At 39.8% G+C, this 15,545-nt stretch overlaps 1 protein-coding gene across 2 annotated transcripts in view; it reads right to left on the reverse strand.

The window, feature by feature from the left end:
• Positions 1–299: 299 nt before the first annotated feature.
• N4BP1 (NEDD4 binding protein 1) overlaps positions 300–15,545 on the reverse strand; it is a 45,899-nt gene continuing 30,653 nt past the window's right edge. For both annotated transcript variants that reach the window (XM_081275296.1, XM_081275297.1), the window contains 5 exons: positions 10,739–10,869; positions 7,138–7,234; positions 5,755–5,862; positions 3,654–3,761; positions 300–1,804 (listed from right to left, as the gene is read on the reverse strand). In XM_081275296.1, the coding sequence (XP_081131422.1) occupies positions 1,447–1,804; positions 3,654–3,761; positions 5,755–5,862; positions 7,138–7,234; positions 10,739–10,869 (802 nt within the window). In that variant the 3' untranslated portion in view covers positions 300–1,446. The remainder of the gene's footprint in view (positions 1,805–3,653; positions 3,762–5,754; positions 5,863–7,137; positions 7,235–10,738; positions 10,870–15,545) is intronic.

A 15,545-nucleotide genomic window follows, 5' to 3' on the forward strand; every position in this document is an offset into this window, starting at 1 on the left:
TTGACGACTACTTTTGCATTATGAGGCACTGTCAAGGCATCTGGGCAAAAACATGATTGAAATACAAGTCTGGCCACCTGGAGGGTTCTGGGTTCCTCTCTTGAAGAATGCCACCCAGGTCCCACACCATGAACACCATCAGCAAGCCCTCAGCCACTATTTCTGGGTGGAAGAGAGACACGAGCTATAGGCTGGACATGAAACTGACTGAGAGCAGCCCAGGGAGAATGCAGATATAAGACAAAGCCCTTTGAAGGTCCAGTAATAGTAAAGATGTTAAGAATTATACCAGAAAGGAATTTCACTGACAATTTTGAGCGACACTGAAAACAGACAATACTAAGATAAATTAGCTCTGGGAAAGAGTCACAGGAAGAGCTGCTAGCAGGATACCAAAGAGAAGAACACATAAAAATAAACTGAGGGGCTCTGGGCCCCACGGAGGCTACTAATGCTATTTATTGGCTGGGGTCATTCTCGAGAATAGAAACTTTTTTTGGCAAAGCTGTACGAACTCCACATGTTTGTCCATGGTTAGGGCCAAAAGCTGGCCACAAATATTGGGTCCTTCAATAAACATCTCAGACCCTGGTGAGGTCTTCTGAGACTAAGACAAGACTTCGAGAGCCAAGTAGGTGTATGGAGGCCCAGGTGAGGTGAGTGTGTCAAAGCGCTGGGTGAGCAGTCTGCCCCTGCCTGGCTGCTCTGTGGCAGTGGCTGTGGGCATGTCCCGACAGTGAGCACTCTGGGCCTCAGCTGCTTCCTCTGTAGGGTGGAAAGGGAAGAAAGGCGAGACCACACTAGCTCTCAAGCTTCTTCTAGCCCCAATATTCTGTGAGTCTAACTTTGCCCTGGTCATAAACAATGGCTAGGCACAAAGTGCCATCTAGTGGCACCACTTGTCCACTCTCACAAATGGCTCCAACAAAAGACCCCGTAGGAGGAAACCAACCCCCAACTCCCGGGGGAGGGCAGAGGCGGCAGGAGAGGGGAGCACACTCCATGTTAGTGGACAGGATATATTCACCTCAAGAAAATATACTTTAAGAGGTCTTGCTTTCCTTAAGAAAGCAACTCTTTTTATTTAGAAATGCTAATCATATCCATAACCATTTTAAGGAAAATAGTTTAAAAAACATAAAAATGTAAATACACTCAAGAGTAACTGCTATTAAACAGTTCTGAACAGGCAGAAAATGTAGACTTTCCTTTTACAGAAAATGTTAAATCTGTAATAGCAGCATAATTTATATATAGAAAAAAGCTGGTTTTGAAAACCCAGATTTTTTTTTATACACAAAACATCTTTTTTTTTCCTTTTCTTTTTTTCTCTTTCTCTATATACTACAACAGGTTTTTTTTCACATTATGGTACTTCCCATCACGTATAGCCATTAGCTCAAGTTTGATCCCTCCGCCATGAGCTCAAACTTCTCAGCACAGTCTTTAATCTAACACCATGGCAGAGAGCGCATTTAGATCTTTCATGTATGGATGGGCTACCAAGATCTGGTCAATTTTCAGTCTTTGCTCAGAATCAGGAAAGATCTTCAGCAGGGCTTCCCTTAGCTCGCTGGTTTCTGCAGAAGACCTCTGTGCTGGCATGGGCAGGTTCTGTGGGACACTGGGCAGGTTTGGCAGGAGCGGAAAGTGGGACTGCTGAGGAAGCCAGTGGCTTGGAGAGGCTCCCTGAATCCGGCCTGGAGGCTGGTGGCTGGTGCTGGCTGCCTGGGTGCCAGGAATCCTGAAGCTGGGGTCAAACATGCCCACGTTCGGCAGGGCATTGAGCAGGGGTTGCATATCTCTGTGAATGAAGTGAGTCTTGGTGAGAGCAGTTACGACATAAACAAGAAACCCCTCTACAGCATGTGCTGCTGATCCAAACCCTGATCCTTAAGATGCCACTCTCTGGTTAATAGGGAAGATACCAGACTGCCATGGAGGCAGCGATATCAGCAACTACAGGGGAGCCCCGGGGTCTCCACTGATACCCATCTCTAGACTGGTAAGGACAGGGGATGAGCTAGATTCGTCCCAGGCCTGCTCTCTGAGGGCTGACCTTATCCACCTGTTTTGGCAGTAAACCAGTGTATTCGTGGGAGAATTTTTTAAAAAATAGGGACCATAGTGTCCTTCTATTCTGGAGAGTATGATTCTGAATTAGAAAAAGGAGTCCCTTTGGGTAGAAAGGTAGCCACCTCAGGCTCATGGTTCCCCCTCCCCACCAAATAACAGGTGAGGCACTATAATGGTGCCCACAACCTGAGGCAGATGGATATGGGGGAATGTGGGGGTACAGAGAGGGCATCTGTATTGTTTCAAAATCTTCCACCTGACACTGGCTTGCAGTCTAGAAATGGGACTGGCTCAACAGTTTTCCTAATTTCAAAAACTCAAATAACTTAAAAAGTAGTCCCTCGGGAAGGAAGAGACTATCAATTACTTACCACCTTTACAAAGAATCATTGGGTAAGAGATAAAAGGGCACAATGAGGAAGCAGAGAGAACTGTCCCTCTGTTCAGTCTGAACCACAGGCCCTGGACTCACACACAGGTCTTGGGACAGGGAGTAGTGAGATGGGCTGACATGCAGCAGGTGTTGGAAATGGCTGCCATCCTCCTGTTGTGGGAAGAGAGCATGACCCTTGGGAACTAAGCCCTCATTTGCATAATAAAACCCAACACTCAAAGAGAAATGATCAGGGGACTTAAACTGTGTTGGTCTCCCTAGAAGATAATACCTCTGTGTGAACTCCCTTAACCACTACCAAGTCCAAACCTGGAGCCCCCAAAAGCTCATGTTATAAATGGCAAAAATCAGCTGTGAAGTTTTACTAGGAAAGCAGCCAGGTATGGTGATTCATGCCCATAATCCCAGCAACTCAGGAGGCTGAGACAGGAGGATTTCAACTTTGAGAACAGTCTCAGCAACTTAGTGAAGACACTATCTCAACATAAAAAATGAAAAGGGCTGAGAATGTAGCTCAGTGACAAAGTGTACCTGGGTTCGACCCAATACCAAAACAAACAACAACAACAAAAACCAGGGAGAGCAGTGTTTTCCTCTCTAGAGACTTCCAGAACACTCTTATGCAAACATCTGCTGGGAGATACACAGAAGAATAACTAATTTTGGTTTAAAAAGAAAACAGGTCTGTCACCATATTATATGATCTGCCATTTAGGCCCATAAAAGACTGATTAACATCTGTTACCTGAGAATTCTGAAAACAGAAATAACCATTAGCACTACCAATCACTATTTTCCTTAAAAACAAAACCTAAACTAAACAAAACAAATGAAACTACTAAACAATTTCAGAAAAATTTAATACTGGAGATGGTAAAAAGCAACTGTCAGTTCCCCCAGGTAGTGATTCTTGAACAGTAAACATAAGCATAATAAACTGACAGGAGGAGTTCAAGTTCAAGGTCAGCAACTTAGGAAATCTCGTCTTAAAATTAAAAAAAGAGGGACTGGGGAATATAGGACAAGGGTAAAGTGGTCTTGGGTTCTTGGGTTCTATCTCCAGTATCACAAAATAAAGATTATAATACAACTTTTACACTTTTAGTCTTTCAAAGAGAGCACTTGAATATCGCACAAAAAATTTAAATGAAATAAACTTTTAAATATAAGATAGTCTAAATACCTAAGAAAGACCTCTTTCCGAAGAAATTCTTCTAATCGAGGTCCACTTCTTCCAAGAGGATCATCAGGAACCATAAATATGTCCCCCACGAATGTGTACTGAAGCAATCTACAACACAGAAAAATCACACACTGAAAAAAACACTAATTCTTTATGGCTACAGCATCTCAGATTATCTCAAAAGTTTTCACCCAACTGCAAAGGGATGATCAGCCTATAAATTATAAGACTGCTTTACTGCCTTCAAAGGAAAAAAAACCTATACTCAAATTATACTATTTTAATTTCTATTTTGAACACAAATTCAGCAGTGCTAGAAATTTTGCAATTTAGATATTTCTCTGGGTTTGGGAAGCAGCTTCTTTTTCTAATATAACTTAGAGAAACAAGATGTAAAGACTTTGGACCCAGAAGGTGATCGACAAAGATTTAACTTTTTAATGAAAATGGAAATACATGCATCCATAGGCAAACCTACTGCAAATAACCTTTTTTAAAACAATGCAATATATAAAGAAAATCTAGTCATTAAGCATTACTTACCAACTATGGGAAAGGACTGGAGATGTAGCTCAGTAGAAGAGTGCTTTTACCTATAATGTATTAGGCTCTGGGTTTAATTCCTAGACCACCAAAAAATAAACAAAATTAAGAGCCTATGTTTGTTGTCCAGATTTAGGTATTTATGTATGTTTGTATATGTGTATATGTATATCCAGATCTCAGTTTCTGGTTTGCTTTTGCAAATTCTGAACAGAAGCTGTATTGAGTCTCATTTAAAGTTGCCAACATGTAACAGGTGTGTCTAATACTGACAAGGAAGGAGCCCCAGGGCAAAGATCCTACAGAAATGTGTCCTAGAAGATTAATGTATGCTCATAAATTGCATAAAAGGCTAAGACGACTCATTCTTGGTTCAGTTATCACCAAAAGTTTTTTAACAGCATATGGGTCAAAATGCTATGTACTCATTTATAGCAAAGCTTTTTCTAAAATCCTCTAATGATTTAGCAAAATATATCAGACTAGAAGCAATTGTGAAACTTCAATAGAGACAAATGTCTAGTTACACTACTTACCAGTTATATTTGGCTCAAGGTACATTCATCTCATGTCTTAAGATTTGTGGGCTATCTGATTTTATCCTTGGTATGTGAGCAGACTCTTGCCTTTTGTTTTAAGTAACTGGACAGAGGATGCATGTTAATAAAAAGTCTTGGAAGCTTCAGTCTGCTGGGTTTGTTTTTGTTTTTTTTTATTTTGGTACAGGAATTGAACCTATGGGTGCTTTACCATTGAGCCACATCCCCTGCCTTATTAATGTTTTATTTAGAGACTGGATCTTGCAGAGTTGCTTAAGGCCTTGCTAAGTTGAAGTTGGCTTTGAACTCGTGATCCTCCTGCCTCAGCCTCTTAAGCTGCTGGGATTAGAGGCATGTGCTACCAAGCCCTGCAGTGTTTGCTGATCTTAAGGCAGTTTTCAGTAGTTGGACAATCACAGTATCAATACAAATGAAAAATTATAGCAGTGAATGCTAAATTCTTAACTTTGTTATTATTATTTATGGATCTAAACATGTTTTTAGTATAGATGACTATAAAAAAGCTCTTGAAAAGCATCAGATATGAAAAGCAGAAATATTCTCCCCTACCCGTAAGAAGTAAAACCCCAATCAGTATATTGCTTTTGGTCCCATCCTCTTGCTGGAATCACATTATTTCAGAGGTGAGATCTCAGTTGTCATGAAAGCTAACCTTTCACTTCACAGCTAAGTAACTGAGGAAGGCCTCATGGCCTGACAAATTCTGCCATGGCAAGAGGGAAGTGCCCTTGTACTCCATCATGCCACAAAACTACACCTCATTTCATGTCTGAGAACACTGATCTCTCAGAGGACACCATGTGGACAAACACAGTAGGCCCTGTCACACCACTCACTGGTTCTGAGGCTTTGAAAAGGGGGCCAACGACCTTGTAGATGGGGGGTATAGAAGAGTCTTTTGCAGGACCAATGTACACAGTGGACAGACAAAATGCAAACAAAAACAACAAACAATAACAAAAAACTTTTCTAACTAAAGACAAAGACGAAAATATTACCTTTTTGTAATAATTTCTCGCCAAGAGACTGACTCAGTCACAAATTCTCTGAAGTTATCATTTGTTACAATTATGCCACCAGTTTTGTCCGCTAAGTGTAGCAGAAACCTATGGTAATATAAGAGTTTAAAATGAGCAAACAGGCATCCCTGGCTTAGAGAAGCCATGTTATAAGAAAATAAAAAATTTCTTCTTCTTAGGAAATGACCAAAGAATTCAACCAAGGCTAGAAAAGTTATGCCCCAGTCAACTGAAGATCAGTTAGAAATGAAGAACTCTAAAATTATTAGTGTTGTTATAAAAGAACTATTCTTCATAAAATCTAGTTTTAAAAAACAATTTATACATTTTTCTAGAAAAATTATATTATCAATAAACAATGGTAATAAGAATGAACAAGAGCCAGAGGAGAGAATGAATTAGAGGTGACAAGCCTGTGGAATCACTACTCAGCCTTTTAGCAAATAAGCTACAGTTTTTTGGTTCTAAGACTAGCTGCATGGTACAGTCAGTCTTGTGTATATATATATATATTTTTTTTTTTTTAATTCATAGGCTCATATTTTGTGCTTTGATTTAAGAAAAGAGAACTAGACCTGCCATTCTACTTAGCCTACACTACAGAGTCATTCAAATGGAAGTTATGAAGATACACAATGATGAAGAAGTAAGAAACAATAAAGAAGAATGCTGTTTCATTGCTGGAGATTACTCCTGTGGATCCTATTAGCATATTTTTAAGGACAATGTAAATTTCATCTCTTAAGTCAGGATCACCACATATGTCTAAGGCAATGTAGACAAAGACAATGAAACAAACGAAATCACTGGAATTAAAGGTGCCAACTAACAATAATTGTTATTAGCAGTATGTATTCAAAGGGCACTAAAAAAAAAAAAGCCTCATTAGTTTCAGAGATCTTAAAAGACCTTGGAAATAAACATGATTTACTTCTTTATTAATGAATATTTTATAAATTATTTCTAACTGGCATGAATTTAAGTGGTGATATTTGTGTAGCGGTGTTAATAAAAGTAGGAACTAAGGCTTGAGTGAGTGTGCCACAAATCAGCACATGTATCCACGTCCTCCAAAACCCAGAGAACCATAGAAATCAAGCAAGAGCCTAGTCTGGGTGGGCTGGAAGACCTCAAGGCTTTTCCTGAATCCAGAAGCCCAACCTGCCTTTCAACCTGTACACTCCAGAGCCCTGCCCCTCACACAGGGCTGAGCATCTAAACTTAATGGTCATGAATATTAAAATCCTCAAACCTGAGTCAAGCAACTCAAGTCCTTTGAGAGTGTGCATCTGTCCAAAGGAACAGGTGGCTGGTTCCTCACCACCCCACTCCCACCTTAGAAAGGAAAATGGCCTTTCATACCTGTCATCATGAGAAGCAATTCTTTCTCCAAACACCATCCGGGCAGGAGTTAAAGATAATATTCCAAGCTCCTGGAGCTGGGTTAAGAAGTGCTGCTCTGTTCATGGAATAAGTTAAACACACACTCAGCAAAAAGCTATTTTCCCAGATGTGTAAATAAATGAAAGTACATCCAAATGTTTCACTTGGAGAGTTGTAGAAAATCTTTCTATTGACTCAGTATTACTAACTTACTGGGAAGAATTAATGAAAATGAAAAAGCATCAAGCAAGACCCATACCAAGGCAAATGCAGCATATGAACTAGATGTATTTTTAACAATAAAAAGGTTCAACTCTGTTCAGTTCCTTAGCCCATTTGTTAATTGGATTGTTTGGGGTTTTTTTGGCGTTAAGTTTTTTTTTTTTTTTTTAAGAGAGAGTGAGAGAGGAGAGAGAGAGAGAGAGAGAAATTTTTAATATTTATTTTTTAGTTCTCGGCGGACACAACATCTTTGTTGGTATGTGGTGCTGAGGATCGAACCCGGGCCGCACACATGCCAGGTGAGCGCGCTACCGCTTGAGCCACATCCCCAGCCCCATGGCGTTAAGTTTTTTGAGTTCTTTATATTTCCCGGAGATTAGTGCCCTATCTGATGTGTGTGTGGTAAAAATTTGCTCCCATTCTGCAAACTCTCTTTACCTCACTGATGGTTTCTTTTGCTAAGAAGCTTTTTAGTTTGAATCCATCCTATTTATTTATTCTTGATTTTATTTCTCATGCTATAGGCATCTTGTTAAGAAAGTCAGGGCCTAATCTGACATGATGAAGATTTGGGCCTACTTTTTCTTCTATTAGGTGCAGGGTCTCTGGTCTAATTCCTAGGTCTTTGACCCACTTTAAGTTGAGTTTTGTGCATGGTGAGAGAGAGAGGGGCTTAATTTCATTTTGCTGCATATGGATTTCCAGTTTTCCCAGAACCATTTGTTGAAGAGGCTATCTTTTCTCCAATATATGATTTTGGTGCCTTTGTCTAGTATGATATAACTATATTTATATGGGTTTGTCTCTGTGTCCTCTATTCTGTACCACTGGTCTATTTTGGTGCCAATACCATGCAATTTTTGTTACTTTAGCTCTGTAGCATAGTTTAAGTTCTGGTATAGTGATGCCACCTGTTTTATTCTATTTACTGAGGACTGCTTTGGCTATCTTATTTTTCCAGATGAATTTAATGACTGCTTTTTCTATTTCTATGAGGAATGCCATTGGGATTTTGATTGGAATTGCATTAAATGTGTATAGTGCTTTTGGTAGTATGGTTATTTTGACAATATTAATTCTGCCTATTCAAGAATAAGGGAGGGGCTGGGGATGTGGCTCAAGCGGTAGCGCGCTCGCCTGGCATGCGTGCGGCCCGGGTTCGATCCTCAGCACCACATACAAACAAAGATGTTGTGTCCGCCGAGAACTAAGAAAAAATAAATATTAAAATTCTCTCTCTCTGTCCCCCTCTCTCTCACTCTCTCTTTAAAAAAAAAAAAAAAAAAAAAGAATAAGGGAGATCTTTCCGTCTTCTAAGGTCTTCTTTAATTCCTCTCTTTACAATTCTGTAGTTTTCATTGTAGAGGTCTTTCACCTCTCATTGATTCCCAAGTATTTTATTTTTTTGAGGCTACTGTAAATGGGGTAGTTTTCCTAGCTTCTCTTTCAGAGGATTTGTCACTGATGTACCAAAAACAAACAATCCAATCAATAAATGGGGTAAGGAACTGAACAGACACTACTCAGATTATATACAATTGATCAACAAATATATGAAAAAATGTTCAATATCTCCAGCAATTAGAGAAATGCAAATCAAAACTACTCTAAGATTTCATCTCATTCCAATCAGAATGGCAGCTATCACTAATACAAACAACAATAAGTGTTGGCAAGGATGTGGGGAAAAAGGCACACTCATACACTGCTGGTGGGACTGCAAACTGGTGCAACCAATATGAATAGCAGTATGGAGATTCCTTGGAAAACTTGGAATGGAACCACCATATGACCGAGGTATCGCACTCCTCGGTTTATACCCAAAATACTCAAAAACAGCATACTACAGTGATGCAGCCACATCAATGTTTATAGCAGCACAATTCACAATAGCTAAATTGTAGAACCAACCTAGATGTCCTTCAATAGATAAATAAATAAACAAACTGTGGTCTATATACATAATGAAATATTACTCAATCATGCTAAGTGAAGTAAGCCAATCCCAAAAAACCAAAAGCTGAATGTTTTCTCTGATATGAGGATGCTGATCCATAATAGGGATGGGGGCAGGAAACATGGGAGGAATGGAGGGTCTTTAGACAGGGCAAAAGAGAGGGAGGGAAAGGGAGGGGGCAGAGGGGTAGGAAAGATGGTGGGATGAAATGGACATCATTACCCTAGGTACATGTGTGAAGACATGAATGGTGTGACTCTACTTTGTGTACCACTAAAGAAATGAAAAATTGTGCTCCATATGTATATTATGAATTGAAATGCATTCTGCTGTTGTGTATAACAAATCAGAATAAGTAGATTTTTTAAAAAACAGGTTCAACTCATTTGTTTTTTAGGAGTAAGCCATACATCTATAGTTGTCTCTACAAATATTTACGGATATTTATGGGTGTGGGTGATGACAAAGGAGAACTAGGGGCCAAAGCCACATTTCAGACAACCAGAATTCTCATACCCGCAGTCCCCTAATAATACTCATCACTGACTTAACTAAAATTCACACAATGTATTTGATAGTCTTGGAAGTGTACATATATAAAAATTATTAAGACTCTTTCAGAGATCCAAGTTTCAAAAATAGCTTCAAAATGAGTGGATCTGTTTTGTTCTTCATGTACCTTCTGTTAGGAAAAATGCTCTCCAAAATGAAGGAAGTTGGAGTACCTGGGAAATGTGCAGTTTGACCACTTCCCACTTCACTAGTGACCCAAAGTCTCACTTCCTGCTTAATGTTGGACAAATTCTATATTCACCCCAATCCCAATCTACCTTTTCTTTCTAAGTGCTCTAACATGTTAAGCTGTCTGGCAAAGCTTTTTCACTTGTCTTCCTATCATGACCTAAGACACAAACAACTGTTAAGTTTCTCTGGAATAATTTCATAAATCATAAACAGGTTCCAACCTTTTGTGTGTGGTCTGCACAAAGTACTATATGGCTAATGATTTATATTAAAGTATTACTGTTGAAAAGACATTATATTTGAAAGTGCCAAACTTATCAAGTGGCCATTTTTTTAAAAATGCTATTTAAATAGTCAGAAATCTGGCCTAACAGAGGGCATATTTTCATTTTCAGAATGTCAAAAGAAAATTTTTGTGATGTACAATAAATTCTAACGTATCTTTCAAACAACCATATGAACTTTCGCATCTTTCCTTCAATCACTTCTTATACTGTTGTACTCTTCAACTGATATCTTACTAGATGGAAGAGACTTAGAATTTTGTTGTTAAAAGATCCTGCCACAATACATGGCTCTAAGTACTCTGTGTTGTAATTCTAAGCCAACTCATTAAAAATTTCTAATTAGAAATTTGGAAAAATTGGTTTGACTCACCTGTGACATTAGGGTCACGCCTTGTTCTCCACTGAGGAACAAACACAGTAATGTTTCGGTTGCCAAGCTTCCAAAAATATTCAACAGCAATTGCAATTCCACGACAAGAGAAAAACTTTTTTAGACCATGGCTGTAAGAAAAATTTATTTAATTTGTTAGGTCCTCAGAGATTGTTAGTACATCATTTAACCTGCTCTTCACACCAAAGGCAAAACTTTCTGGTAAAGTAATACTTTGAATTTTCAAAAAGCCATTCCCAAAGAGAGAACTACTGGTAGCGTTCCTTCTCACATGTGATCGAGTGCAGGAAGTGTAGTAGTTTCAGTCCTGTTTTCCTTTTCCTTTTTTTTTTTCCAGTTTCCAAATCCCGATTATACAAAACATAATTTGTGAATTTGATATTCACAGAATTGTGCCATTAATACATTAATGGAAATGTATATGTCAAACACTTAGCTGTTTATTGACACGAGACTGGTTAAAAAAAAACACAGGTATATGCATGTTTTTCTTATGCGTATGTTTGAAGCTAGTGAACTGTTTGTCACAATATATTTTTGTGGTATGTAAAATGCAGCTAGCTTATATAATTTAAAATTTGGTATGAGTTTATTCATGCCTTATCTCTCACTTTTTGAGTAAGTGAAAAATTTGGGAGTTTGAAAATGTCAAATTCATAAATAAAAGAACAAACTTCCCTGTAATGATCTTTTACCATGGGGGAAGGGGTCAGTAGCAGAGCCTACTACTTCACAAAACCAAAAGGGACTCCACTGAAGGAGTTCTGTCTCTCAATATGATAGTCTTATGGTTTTCCTTGTATTTTGGTTGATTTAATGGATGTGCTGTTTTGGTATAAGGTAATGAGCTTCATGGTAAATTTGTTAGTTAATGCAGGTTTTTTCCCCCCTTTAACCCAGTATCTGGGGATCACGAGTTCAAAGTCAGGCTCAGCAACCTAGCAAGGCCCAAAGCAACTAAGTGACACCCTGTCTCTAAATAAAATGCAAAACAGGGCAGGGGATGTGGCTCAGTGGTCGAGTGTCCCTGAGTTGAATCCTTGGTAATCGCCACCCAACTCCCCCCGCCCCCCAAAAAAGAGTTCATTCTACTAGGGGGAAAACACTAGTATTTTAAAATTCTGACTAGTCACTGGCCTCCAAGAATCTCTAAGAATCTTAAAATTTGTTGCTAAAGCAGACACTAGTTTAGTAGCTATGATGTTTATACCCCATGCCTGCCTGTGACAGAAGAATAGTTTAAGATTTGACATTGTGACATGATGATCACTATCACAATGACCAAGGAGCTGCCATCACCAGCTGGACTCCAGCCTCTTTGGGAGAACTGTAAAATCTACCCAATTTAAAACTTACAACAACTTTTTTTGGGGGGTGGGGGACATATTGGGAATTCAACCAGATGCTTTACCACTGAGCTACATCCCCAGTCATATTTTTGATTTTAAGACACGGCAGAACTTATGGGAAATAATTTAAGGGCAAGAATCAAATGAAACTAATAGAACCTTGAAGGAAGCAGAAAAAAGGGAAAATGAGTAAACATACAAGAACAGGCCAACAGACTTTTTCTGTGAAGGTCAATATGATCTGTCTCACCACTCAACTCTGCCAGAAAAGTGTGAAAGCAACCACAGGCAAATAGTTGTCAATGAGCCCAGTGTGGCTGTGTTCCACATTCAGTCAGGTGGTCTCTTATTATTCCATTCCTCCTGATGCCTGACCTCTGAGCTCCCTCCTCCCACCCCCCTTTTTAGTATTTTTTTAGGCAAGTACTCTGCCACTGAGCCACAATCCCAGTCCCCCGCCACCCCATTTTTTGGTAACAGGAATTGAACTGAGGGGCGCTTGATCACTGAGTCACATCCCCAGCCCTCTTTTGTATTTTATTTAGAGACAGGACCTTGATCTTGCTGAGGCTGGCCTTTGAACTCGAAATCCTCTTGCCTCAGCCTCTTGAGCCGCTGGGATTACAGACGTATGCCACTGGGCCTGGCTGAGCTTTCATGTTTGTTGCTTGCTTTGTGTGCAATGCTCTTGAACCTTCCTTGCCTACTCTATCCCAGTCCTCCTATGAAGCTGTCTCTAGACACAAGTCCTTAATCAGAGCCTTCCTCTCCTCTCACTTCCTCCCCTGCTCTGCAACAGAATCACAGAGATGGAGTAAAATTTAGATTCTCTATTAGAGATAAGAAGATAACCCTGACAGACAGCATCATCTGCCTGGGTTACCCCGCCAGAGGGTGGATATGCTAGATCTCACCCGCTGGCTTCTTCACACCTGGCCAGTCCTTTTCCCTTCCCATTACTGCACATGGTGGTGTCACTTCAACTGCACCTCTAACACCTGAGAGGAGGCATGGGCTGAACACTCAACCAACAGCTAAGGTGGGGAGAGATTCAGAAGAGTTGCTCACAAACTTCTCTTTTTAGAGGCTGGAGTTTACTCTCTTTTTCAGGGAATCATATATACAGATGATAGAGGCTCTTATCCAAACACAATTGCAAGTAAACAAACTCATTCTTAATAAAATAATTCAGGAGTGGGTGGCTTATCTAAAGGCATTCAAATATGGCAAGGATACAGCAACATGACATGACATGTGGTGGTGGTGGGGAATGGGAGAACGTGTATTGTTTTTAAAGGGCACCCTTTTTTATTAGCAAGGACAGGCCTGTAGTTAATGCTATCTAGCTCTAAAATAAAAATCTAAAATACAACAACCAAAGGGTACATGTTTATCCCTAAAAAGGCTAACCCTTGATGGAAATGTACTAAAAAGCTAGGAGTGGTGGTGCGCGCCTGGAATCCCAGTGACTCGACTCTGGAGGTTGAGGCAGAAAGACTGCCAAATTTGAGGCCAACCTCAGCAGTGTAGTAAGATCCTGTCTCAAGATTAAAAATAAAAAGAGTTGGGGATATAGCTCAAGTGGTAAAGTGCTCCTAAATTCAATCCCCAGTATACCCCCAGCCCCCACAAAAGGGAACCTCACAGAGGTGGATGCAGTGGCACATGCCTGTAATCTCAGCTGTTCAGGAAGCTGAGGCATAAGAATTACAAGTTTGAGGCCAGCCTGGGCAATTTAGTGAGACCTTATTCTCAAAAGTTTAAAAAAAGGGTTGGGGATGTAGCTCAGTAGATGGCTTGCCTCATACATGAGGCTCTGGGTTCAACCCCCAGTCCAGGGGCACCCTGTTGGGGAACTTGTAAAGTACCTCTTTTTCAATAGACAGAAATGTATATACTACCAGCTTTTCATATAATGATTCTGCTTGACAACTGTAGAAACTGAATGGATTGAAATAACATTCCACTGAGTCAAGTTGGGGATACAGATAAAGGAATGCTGTTGCCCTGGACCCCTCACAAACGCAAGCTAGTGGGCGAGGGGAGAAAGTTCTTGGAAACATTAGATCAGCTCTGATTTCCAGTGATGTTTTTTGTAAAAAGATCAAATCATTTTTGCTACTCTGAAAAATCTCCAGAGCTGGAGGAATACTGCTTCTAAATTATGGCAAAGAAATAACAGATATGCCCCCAAAATAAAACTACAGGGAAAAAAGAAAAAATGTCAAGTGGAGATAAATTGTTGTACTGAAAATATTACCAAAAGCCCCATTAGGAATCTTTCCTACTTCCAATTCCAACATCTTGACTAAGCAGATGTGTTTAATCCTCACTGCCTTTCAACCTCTCTGCATTGACAAGGAAAGGCTCACTGTTGGAAGGTAAGCCCAGATCAAGGGTTTGCCTTGACCTAGAGACAAGCATATATTTAACATACATAGTATACTTTGGGGAAGACCAAAACTATGGGGTTCCCAGCTCCAAGTGCAGAATGAACAGCGCTTTTGTTTGGAAGGCAGATAGATAGGCTCTCAAGGGAGATTTGAATTCCCATCCCATGTCACCGGAAACAAACTCTGTCTTTTGGTTGTTTTCCATATTAGAGCAGGGAGTCAACTTAAAGGAAGTGTGTCCAAAGCATGAGAGATGGGAGACAGAAAAAGTCACAACAGTCATAGAAGCAGACAGGGGAGTATCAGAAAACAGTGCAAAGTTCTTTCTCAGTTACCCAGGAAAGAGTTATTTCCTTCTATAGCTCCCACTTAACAAAGATAACCCTGAAACCCAATATTGAAAGATGAGAATTAAAAAAGGCTTAAAAAAAAAAAAAAGCATAGTTCAACAACTGAGGGGCAAGCTTCATCTACATGGAAAATTATCAACTCAGACAGGTCAGGTGCTCTTATGCTGAAGTTTCGGGTTGACAGAATCCAAATGTTCCTTGCCACTACTGTGATATCTAGCCATATACCGCAAACAGTTTCCACTGACTCATCATTTGACTCATTCATGGTGACAGGGGGAAAAATTAGTAAAGATATACATAATCAGCAGCATAAAGTAGGGTATTTTGGAATTTCTCACTGGTTTTTATGGGCCGGAGACATCATGCTGGCTAACTAATTAAACAAAGGCTTTGCAGAAACCCAGGGAAGAGTGGGCCTGAGCTCCTTTCAGGTGGAGTTTATACCAACAGAGCCTATTGCCTAAGGACTTGAATTTCCTTTTCTTCAAAACTACTTCCTCAACTAGTTAGGTCAAATAAGTACGGTTTATTTAGCAGTGGTTACACAAACTCACAACTTAAGTCTCCAATGATGCCAAGCCTGAAAATTCTAACCTCAACTTCTGTGAGAGGAGACAGGGCTGCTCTGAGCAGAAACATATCAGGTATATAGCCCTGGACAAGCTTTTTGAACTATTTCACATTATATAAG

Source organism: Spermophilus citellus, assembly GCF_964194105.1.
Source record: "Spermophilus citellus genome assembly, chromosome: 18".
NCBI classification, from domain to species: domain Eukaryota; kingdom Metazoa; phylum Chordata; class Mammalia; order Rodentia; family Sciuridae; genus Spermophilus; species Spermophilus citellus.